Source organism: Chenopodium album, chromosome 15 (assembly GCF_948465745.1).
Source record: "Chenopodium album chromosome 15, dcCheAlbu1.1, whole genome shotgun sequence".
In the NCBI taxonomy this organism is placed as follows: domain Eukaryota; kingdom Viridiplantae; phylum Streptophyta; class Magnoliopsida; order Caryophyllales; family Amaranthaceae; genus Chenopodium; species Chenopodium album.
In genome coordinates, this window is record NC_137848.1 from 1,700,486 (window position 1) to 1,711,823 (window position 11,338).

Here is an 11,338-nt window from a genome sequence, read left to right on the forward strand (position 1 = left end):
AAAGAAAGTAGAATTATGTAAGGCCCCATTCTTTTAGACTGAGATTTGCTGAACTGAATTTCTGCAGAGAAGTCTAAAAGAACAGGGCTAAGAATGATAATGTTAAATGGTGAGTGGAGTATAGGAAAAAAGTGAATAATAAAATAAAAGCTAAGCAAGTGTGTGTAAGAGCAACTCCAAATCTCTAATGACAAGCTAATTGTCAAATTAGCTTTTCATGCCGCATAAATTTTTAATCTAATTGTCAAATTAGCTTTTCATGCCACATAAATAAAATAAAGTGAGTAGAGCAATAAAGAACTAAGGGAGTTTTTCTTTTCTTTTTCTTCTTCTTCTTCTTCTTCTTTCTTCTTCTTCTTAATTAAGGTATAATGATTTAACTTTTATATTATCTATGTATAACTTTAACCGTAAACTTTTTTCTCAAAAAAAAAAAAAATTACCATAAACTTTGATTTACTATTAAAGACATCAAAATTAATACATACTTTAAATATTCAAATACTAATCAAACAATAAATCACCAAACTATTCAATGAATAAACATATTTTGTTAGTGTTTTAGACTTTTAGACGTATTAATAATAAACTACTTTATCGCTTAATATGTTTAGAATACTCAAGATAAAGGAGATATTTTAAAAAAGGTAAAGTGAAGGATCTTGATCAAACCTCCTTCACAATTTTTATAGTCTCGAACTTGCAGGTTAAACACTTTAAAAGTGAGGGGAAGGATAAGGAATATCCACCCTTTACGTGTTCCTAGTGAAATTGAAATCTTTTCCACTAAAATAAGCCTAACTTAATATAAGATACAAGAGTATGAAAAGGGTTAGTTTCTATCTATCCATTATACGTAGTACAACACATAAGTAATTAAGGGTTTATTCTGATTGACTGAACTGAGCTGAATTGAACTGAACTTATTGAAGCTGAATTGAATTGAACTGAATATTTTATGAGAGAAGGAAATTAATAACTGAATTGAACTGAACTTATTAAAATTGAACTGAACTGAACTGAAAATAAGCTAAAGAGAACAGGCCCTAAATATGGTGGTAAAACTCCACCTTCCCCATCCCAATAAAAAAACATTGAATATTAGTGAAATCCACTTGGGGTTTTTTTTTTCCTACTTTTTATTAGCACAACATTTATTGGGCCTACAAAATATGGAATGGGCTTTTGGCTTCCAGTTAGAGCCCATCTTTGTTACAAGTTTATTAGTGTAAACCTTCCTGCCGGAAATAATAACTCAATAAGTACGCAATAGTGTCAACCAAAAACTCCTTGTCTATATCCATTGAAAAGGAATTAGTGATATGTTCCAAGACTAGAAGCTGATTATAGGGTAATTTCAACATACTCTCCTCCTATGTGCACTTGTGCTCCGCCCAATAAAATTTATCAAATACCCAAGTAAATACGAAATACATTGTAGTTATATAAATAAAATTTGGCAAATGACAAGAATGAATTGTATATACATATGAAGTATTTGACCAACTTGATACACACCAAAGGTTGGAGCAAATATGAAATGTAAACCAGTACTTCAATTGATCCGCATGTTGGAAATTTCGATCTGAAGGGCCAGCATGGCATGGCAGCATATGCTTAAGCAAGTAAACTGTGGTTAGTTATGGATGAAACAAATGGGTCAAATATCAACTCTGACCAAAGTTCAAACACCGCCTCATAAAACAATAATATTGTACAATTAGGGCAATATATGACTTATTAGGCCACCAACATGAAATTTTCATGTACACCTGACTTATTAGCAGTATATACTTATCCATATACAGGTCTTGGCTTGAAAAAATAGTAGGCTGCCAATTAGATTCGCAACATAGCAAGATCTAAGAACAAGTACAAGACATGCACTTCACCTAAGTACGAAAGTCAAACGACCAAAGAAATGTAAGACCTAAGAAATTCAGGTAACCAAGATTGAGGTAGGATTGGCGTGAAAGTAGCGGTGTTGCACACCTGTTTCCCTACTGTATTTCCTTACTGAGACTGCAAAAGTTCTTTGATATCATAGCCTTGGAGCTGCAAAGAATTAAATATAAAAAAAAAAAAATTATGACATGGGAATGGAAAATATTAAAGATCCAAGACAAAGAGGTGTTCTCTTATTATCATTGCCCCAGTGATTTACATATTTGACTAATGACTTGCGAGTTTATCAAATGTTGTTCCATTCAACAGAAAATACAGAATGCAAGAAATGAGAAGATTCTTCATCTACAGATACTACTTCAAAGAATACTACATTTTCCCTATGAATGACTACAGATCCACGCTCTACTGTACAGGACACAAATTCAGTGATTCTGTGAAGTAATAAAAAATGACAAAGCACAACTTTTTTTTACTAGAGATAAACTACCTATGACAGTCTCTGAGGATATACTAAAATCAATAGCACCACAATGGGTAATTTATTATAAACATGAGCCCTTTTTTTTTCAGTCGAACCCATCAACCAACCATAAAGCAAGAAAAGGCATGCAAAATGTACCTGAAGAAATGTAAGGAGCAAGATAACACCAGAATTCCAGAGCGAATGAATGGTGATGGGAGTCAGCAAATTGCGAGTTTGAGCATATGATAATCCCAAAGCAGTACCTGCAAAAATATGCAAACTTGAGATGTATATTTCTCACTTGAGTAAAATTCAGCATCTCGATATAATTGAAGTTCTAGATGAATAGAGCAAAAAGGAGGCCATTACAAAAACCTGTTTATGCAATTAGTCGTGACTGATTTTTCCCCCATAGTCTCTAATCTACCCCGAGATTTGGCTATTCAGCATTTATTTTTATTTTTTTCAAAAAGCAACATCAATAAACATAAAGGACATCCTATTTGATTACCTAGAACACTATATATGTGAATATATATGAACTGAGAACATCCGTGGCACGCCAATTTAAAGCAACGCAGGAACTGAAAAATTATTGCTACAAAATTCAGAAAAACTGAAGGACTGCAATCTTCCATTTAATACACAGGAACCTTTTCTCCACAATACTAGGTACAGGTACAAATTGTAAAGGATTATGATGACTTACCATTATTAGTTGCTGTTATAGTTTGTGTAATCCCTTAATTTACTCATTTAGGTTGATAGTCAAATTATATCCCCAAATCTTAGCTGTTGTACCTAGTCAAATGTAACTAGTCGTATTTTATTGCGTACTCATGTACTATAGAAACTCATAGAGTCACATCAATATTATTAAGCTTTCTCTCATTCTCTCTCAGCTTTCCAACATATGGCATCATCTGAATCAATTACTTTAGAGCATAAACCACATTCAAAAACCATGGATCTCACAATGTATGACTATAGTTTGGCCAACGACATGAGTAACCATAGATAAAAATTGAGATAGGATGGGACATACCAAGAACAAACAATTGGGGAAATTCACCAGGAGTCAAATGAGCAAGTGCAAATACAGCAGCACTAATTACCACAGCTACCGGGGTTGGGATCCTGCAGCCAGTTAAAAAATATAAAAAAGACAATTATTTGACAGCTTCCTATATAAACAAGATAGAAATAAAAGCAAAAACCATCCTCAATTGTTTTATTTTTGTAAGGGGCCAAAGAGCCATTACATACTCACTTTATCAATTTAAGCGTAAATATCAAATATGCGGCATAAGTGCTAAAACAAATTATTCTAGCCACACATATCCAAAAAAGGAATAGAATTATTGAGTACTAAAGAAGCTGGAAGTCTAGAGAAATAAGTCCAGCATACCATTTTGTCATGGCTACCATAAAAAATCCTCTAAATACAGTTTCTTCAAGTAGTGGAGCAAGAAAGCCAGTGACTCCCAACAAGCAGACTGTGCTGAAAACAATTGGGAAAAAATAATAAATTAATGAAAAGGCAATAAATAAGAAGTTCAAAAGTCAAGGCTCTAAAACACAGATTTTGTGCCTATTAGACCATCCAGAAGTACAGCACTCCTGAATCATCATCACATAGTACAAGAGAAATATGATTAAGGTGCATTTTCTGAAAGTTACCTAACTTCTGACGATCCAATCAATGGCAACAAGCGAACCAGAGCATCAGTCTGAAAAAAGAACGTAAATTGGTAAGCATTCCTATAAAGATCAGAGTTATAATAACTATAAAAATCATGAGAAATATAATGAAGTCTCAAAATAATAAAGAAAGGCATCCAGCTTCCAGTAGGGTTATAACAGAAGGAACTATTGTGCAACATGAAAGCATGCCCCCCCTTGCTTACCTAATCATCATATAAGGTCATACAAAAATCTATAATTAAGCAATCATGAATGCAATAAAAAAAATGCAGGAGTATAACATACAAGAAATATTAAATAATAAGAAAAAAGTTAAAATAATAACATACATAAGCATTTCAGTTAGTTTGCAAATACGAATACTATTTCGATTCCAATGTGTCCAAGTTAACATTTTGATCAGCCCTACGAATCTTTGAAATAATGATTAAATTAGCATCTTAAAGACCATGAGAAGTTCAATGAGACAAATATAGTTTGATGAATGGAGAACAAATAAAGTAGCACTTCACTTCGCAGTTCAGGTGAGACGAGAAATTTAGAAATTACAGCAATATACAACATAGCATATAATTCTAACCTCTCTTTGTGGGTTCTCACCACTAAAGAAGGACAGAGCTACTCCTGTCAATGCAATGGCTCCAAGAGCCCCAGCAAACCCAATCCCAGCCCATAACAGCCATCCTTTTTGTAGATTGAACGGTTCTCTCAAATCTGACAGCATTCATTCACACAAAACTCTGAGTCTGACAGATACCAGAATATTATGATCTCATTCCAAATTAAAGCATCATTTCAAAAATCAGTGAAACAGAGTCTTAATCTAGAACATATATTCGAAGAAAACAGTAACCAGAAAAAAAAATTCTTATTTAAATATTTTAATCAATAAAGAAGCTTTTGTAGATCCAAGGAATAATCTTAGTGGTTAGATTCACTAGAGCCGACTAGAACTTGTAGATGCCAAAGAAAGAAAGTAAAAAGAATACCATATCGATAGAGGTCATCAGGAAGTGGCTGAAAGGACTTGGTAAGACTGAAAAGGACTCCTAAAACAGCTGCTGTAGTTATGCTGCACAATAAAGAAATGTCCTACATGTGAAAATCATTGGTGCAATTGAATTCTGAGATCACAAAGAGAAACCAAAATTAGAATCAATGGAAGTTCACCAAATGATTTTTTCAACCACAGGGTTCTCAACTTCTTTTCTCACCTAATTTTAATGTCTCAAGTCTCGACCTCACAAGGATCTAACAATTTGAATTTGAAATGGTGTAGGTATGACATTAAATTCATAAATGCAGCCATGCATTTATTTGCTATCTATACTTGCCAAGACCTACATATTAGTACCTGTGCAAAACTATCAAATCCGATCCGCATCCAATCCGATCTTTTGGATATCTGATCCGAGTTTTCATTTCAGATTGGATATCTGAACCAAAGAAGCAGATATCGAATGCGGATTCAGATATTAATTTCCAAATATTCAGATTGGATCCCAGAATTTATTTGATCTATTCATTGGCAACTTGATCTATTTTTAGATATTACTTAGCTTACTTTAAACTCTAATTCAAATGTTTTATTATTAAATATCCTTAATTGCATTATTAGGCCAGAACTTGAAATTGTAATGTAATGATGTGACTTTTCAGTAAGTAATGCACTATAGCAGCAACTGAAGACCTTCAGTTGAAGTTTATTGGTTCATATTTTCCTGCTAGATTTGTAGAATTGTAGCAATATGCTAAATGCTCAATAGAATAATGCTATACAGCTAATCATGGTTTTATGTGAAACAGAAAGGCCAACATAATATCGGTAGCAGAATACATGATACAAAGTTACAAACAGTGATATATATTCAATGATATATTTTCAAATTCTTACCCTTGATCCAGAAACAGTAGTTCTGCCTTTTCATCTAACGTCAAATCCCCAAAGTTAAATCCAAGATATGGCAATGCTTGAGCCTCTATCAAACCTGTTACCACAAAACTGCCTAAAATCACATCAGTTACACATTCACGTAAGATATTGTAGTAAATGAATGGTGAAATTCCACTGGATGCACATGAGCTTTTTTTTTTAATTATTATTTGATAAGTAAAAATTTTTAGGAGAACTACACAGAATAAAGTACAAAAAGAGGACAAGATGTCCTCAAGTAACTGAAAAATCCCCAACTACAATAGCCCAATATCTTTGGTTTTCCCAGCAAAATATATTGGGAGAGCCCCAACAGCCTTAGCCCACAAAGAAGCTTAACAATCTAACTTTACGCCACAAATTATCACATGTGACAGCCTTGTCATAGAAAATACATCGATTCCACCCTAGTCACAGTCCACAAAATAGCCATGCATATATGCAGCATGATTAACTGCCACTCTTACCAAAATAAAATTGACCTCAAATTCTCAATCAATGGGATTTTACATTTTACACAAATGATGTGGATATATGAAATTGAAATTCGGAGATCTACTTTAAACAGATTTCTGATAGAAACATCATTTCAATCACAAACCAGCCTAGGCTTTATCAATTGTATTTTCAACTCTATTCTTTCTATTTAAAAAGGTCAATAACAATACAGAAAATTCCATTTTGCTCCAAAATTAAATACTGTCATTGTCCTTACTCCGGAGTCACTAATGACTATCAGTCTTTCTGTTCTCTTCTTCTTCTTGTAAACATTATCTGTCATTCTGTCCACAAGAGTATCAAGATTTTGGCCACATTTTGTAATAAAGAACCTTTCCAAGTGTATTTCACATAATCACAGTTTCTAATTTCCATAGTAGTTGTTCCTTTACTCAATGTGCCCCCTCCAAGCAATTTGCATTAAAAATGGCAATGAAATGGTATAGATTCCAACACTCCATTACACCTCCTCAACAAAACACACACACACACACACACACAAAACAAAAAAAAAAAAAAAAAAAAAAAAAAAAAAAAAAAGGCATTCAACAAAAAGAGACTACCATGTAACTCCATAATATATTGACCTAAACACATGTACACATGGAAACAGACACCAGTCCAAATAGATACATCATCACCATTCACCTATCAACGTATGCGGTTGGGTCATAGCAAAGTAGCCTAGTGCCTTGATTCAATGATCTACCACATAACTTCCTTTCCAAAACCATTAATACCTTTGTCATCTAATTATCTCTTTCTCATGACATCCTCCAATTCCTACTAAAAGTGCATTTCTCCTCCACCACACCCCACTCCCCAAAAATAACACAACACCCACACCACAGAATATAATTCATAGATCAAAATTTAAAAGGGCATGAAGAAATGGGGAAAAACAACCTTATTCCACAAGCAAGCGACGTAAGCGAAACAGTTTGCCATGGCCAAGGCACATCCCAACGCTTCAAAATTGGCCAGTCCAATCCACCTCCCTGCATAACAACAACAATTACTAAAATTTCACTACAATGCCAAACTATCTAAACACATACACACCTCAAATAAGATTTCAATCCCACAACCAATCAAATTCGACATCGTCCGAGGTTATATACTTACATGCACATTCAAGAACACTTAATAATCAATCAATATATCCCACCAATTAAACAAACAATTCCTAAACCCAGAAACAGAAACAACTCCACCAAATTCCTCAAAATTTTATCATACATAATCCAAAAATTAAACAATTGAAACAATTAATCAATGAGGGATAAACTAATAATCAACATTTGATTAGGGTATGGATACCTTTGGTTGAGGATTGCCGTTTTGGGAATTGTAAGAGCAAGAAACTGATAGCAAACGTGATGAAGAACCCAGCTTTGATCTTCCATTAACAGTGAATTTGGGAAGTAAGAAGCTCTGAGGAGGATATGGATAAAGGGTGTGAAAATGGCGGTTAATAGAAAAGGGGGTGCATAGTTTTGGTCGGATTATGGAAGAAGTTGAGTTTAGATTGGATGAGAAATTGCAGGAAAAAGTAGAAGTTAATGGGGTTGACGCCATTAATGGTGGAAAGTGGAGGAGAAATTGATATGGAAGAAGAGTGGATGGCTGATGAGTGATGAATCAACTGGTGATGACTCTGGATTTGAAGTGCAAAAGGAAGGAAGATAAGGAGAGAATATACCAACTAGGCAACTAGTACTCTGAAGAATCGTGAGAGTAGTAATGAGCCGAGCTAACCCGAGTTTTACCCTGTTTTGGTTCAACTTCATTTAGCTTAGGTATGTCCAAATATGATTACAGACTTTCAAATGAGTTTAAAAATCTATTCAAAGCTCGATTCATTTAGAACATTATAGTGTTCGCAAACTGTTTGTGGACAGCTCGTTTGTTAAACGAGTGTTTTTAATGAACAACCTTATTTCTAAATGAACTTCTATAATAAATGAGCTTTGTACTTTTGACATTTGAAAATCTTAAAACTCGCATAATAATTAAATCTTAATTATAAAATTTAATATAAATTAATACTGGCTTGTGAATAAGTTAATAATTCATAAAATAATCAATTTATATCAAAGCTTTCACGTAAAAACACTATATATGCGCCTTTGAGATATCATATTTTATCACATAAAACGCGTAGCTCATGAACATAAATAAACGAGTAGTTTCATGAACTTATTTGAACGAGTATACCTTTGTTCGTGTCCAAGCTCATATATTAAATGAGTTTTAAAATTTGTTCAAGCTCAACTCATGTTTTAAATAAACAAATATGAATGAGTTTCAACCAAGCTCAAAACCCGAGTAGTTTATTGATCGGCTTCAATTCATTGACACCCCTAGTTAGACGGTCTCTCTAAAAATGTTGTATACTCCAAGTGTGTGATAGATCTACCACCGTCTACCATAGTGCAAGATCAATTTAATGATCATGGCTATAATAAACTAAAGGAAACCTTCATTTGATTTGTTTGTATGTATTTGTTTAATTTAATTTAGAGTTCATTTGTAAACTCCAGGCCTGTTCTGATTGACTGAACTGAACTGAATTGAATATTTTTATAAGAAATTAAGAATTGAACTGAACTTATTGGAGCTAAATTGAACTGAAAATAAGCTGAAGAGAACAAGCCCTTCATATACTAGTTTTTTTAAAGATAATTTTAGATAAGATTAGATGCATCACTGTATTTAACTAATAAATCTCTCTCATATCACATAGGCTCTTTTTATTTATTCTCTTTATCTCTTTCTACTCCAAAATTGCTTAGGAGACCATAATATCAAAAGTGATGCATTTTAAAAACGGAGGAAGTTAAAAAAAATACAATAATAATAATAATAATATATTAATTTACCATTTCTTGTCTTGTTGATATATGAGTGATTATTTTATTTTATTTTATTTTAACAAGGATTGATGTTGACTTTAGAAACCACACATGATAGAAGGAAGACATTTAGTGACCATTTTAGGATAATTTCAATTAAATTTGTACTCTTATACTTTCTCTGTTTTTTTTAGTTGACACTTTTCTATTATCATGCTTGCCAACGCATGTTTTTAACGATTAATATCTCTAATTATCAACATTATAAAATTATAAAAAGTGGATATTAATAAAATACACATTGAAACGATTTAAACAAGACCCCACATGAATATATTTTATCGTATCTATAAACCACAAAAGCGAGTCAAAGCGTGTTGTGTGAATAGTGTAAAAGTCAAACAGTGACAACTAAAAAAAAACGGAGGAAGTAATTAACTAGTATCTTAGTATTTGGACCTAAGCGATACCTCAGATCATTACATAGAATTAACAACTACATGTAGTGATGTTAATTTACATGACCAATTTTTTCTTAATTAATATTTTTGTAAAATTATCATTCACTACATTTTGATCATTTGTTGCTATAGAAAACATAAAAATAAATGTGATGGCATACAAGTAGCTTAGTGGTAAGAAATCTAATGTTAAGCCATGAGGTTGCATACTCGAATCTTATACAAATCACATTTGCAACTTTTTGAATCTAAAAAGAAACAATAAATGAGAGATGAGGAACGCCATGTGACATGCAGACAATATAAAGGTTATTTATTTATTTATTTATTTATTTTTATTTTTTTTATCTAGTTGCTTCATACAACGAAATAAATGCATCATTGTCATCTAATCTATCTAATCTTTTACAAATTTTGAAGCATGAATTATGTGCATTTAGATCTATTTACTATGTGTATTAAATTAAAGTGAACTAAATCAATGGTGTTTCATACATCCATGTTTTGAGAAAATAATTATCTATGAGAAAGAAATGTTTGTAGAAAACACTTTTTAAACACATGAACATTATATATTACCATCAACTCAATGTTACATATTAACATATATAGTGGGTTAGTAGGTGATTTGTGACTTGTTTTGATCTTGACAGTCTTGTTATATATCACCCATCAACCTTGTACTAAAATGGTCACTAGTCGTCTTTCTTTAATTATTATGTGGTGTCATGATCCTCTTGCATCTACACTAAATGAGATTCCATATGCAATTATGAAAACTCTTCCTCCTTAATCAACAAGAAAACCTTGTCCAACCTAATGAGAGAAATCCCCACCATCTACACATGCAATTTCCTAAAGAAGAAGATAATAACTTTGGCTAAAGCATTTCCTAATTTATTATGGCCCTCTCTGCACATCTATTAACTATTACTGAAACAGAACTTGCTGACGTCACCATTACCTAAGTGTCGCTTTCTCAATAAAAATTTTCCCCCCTAAATGCAATAATAATGTCTTTTTTTTTTTTTTTGGTAGAGCTGTTATATTTAACATTTTTGAAATTTAAATATTGGAAGCTTCTACATGACAACTAAAACCTATCAATTTATCGTAGGAAATTGAAACAATTTTAAATAGCACACTAATAAATGACTTCCTATATTGAACTATAAATTAGACAACGTTGAACAGATACCATATTATAATTTTGATTAAAATACAAATTCTTAAAATTACAAAATAAACGTAAGTCTTATTTATATTCATGTATAATAGCGATTTATTTTTAAAATATACAAATTAAAAATAGGCTTTATATAAATCGTGCATCGCACAGGTTCTAACCTAGTATAAGAACAAACTCACAATAAGCAAAACTTGCATGAGAATTAAATAACAATCTTTAACAACTACTCATCACTTCATAATATTCAATTCATCATAACTTTTCTCCATAGCCCCAATAGGGCAAAATTCGTGCATAAATTTATAGATTTTTTAATTGTTCAAATGG

The 11,338-nt window shown here is 32.3% G+C and overlaps 1 protein-coding gene across 1 annotated transcript; it reads right to left on the reverse strand.

Annotated features, from left to right (window-relative positions):
- Nucleotides 1-1,699: 1,699 nt before the first annotated feature.
- Nucleotides 1,700-8,266, reverse strand: LOC145582656 (uncharacterized). The gene is made up of 10 exons (XM_081639642.1): nucleotides 7,827-8,266; nucleotides 7,413-7,504; nucleotides 5,970-6,077; nucleotides 5,065-5,147; nucleotides 4,656-4,789; nucleotides 4,052-4,101; nucleotides 3,780-3,872; nucleotides 3,417-3,508; nucleotides 2,528-2,634; nucleotides 1,700-2,055 (listed from the first exon to the last, which is right to left on the reverse strand). Exons 1-10 carry the CDS (start codon nucleotides 8,082-8,084, stop codon nucleotides 2,014-2,016), a joined length of 1,059 nt encoding a protein of 352 aa, XP_081495768.1. The 5' UTR covers nucleotides 8,085-8,266; the 3' UTR covers nucleotides 1,700-2,013.
- Between the last annotated feature and the right edge of the window lie 3,072 nt (nucleotides 8,267-11,338).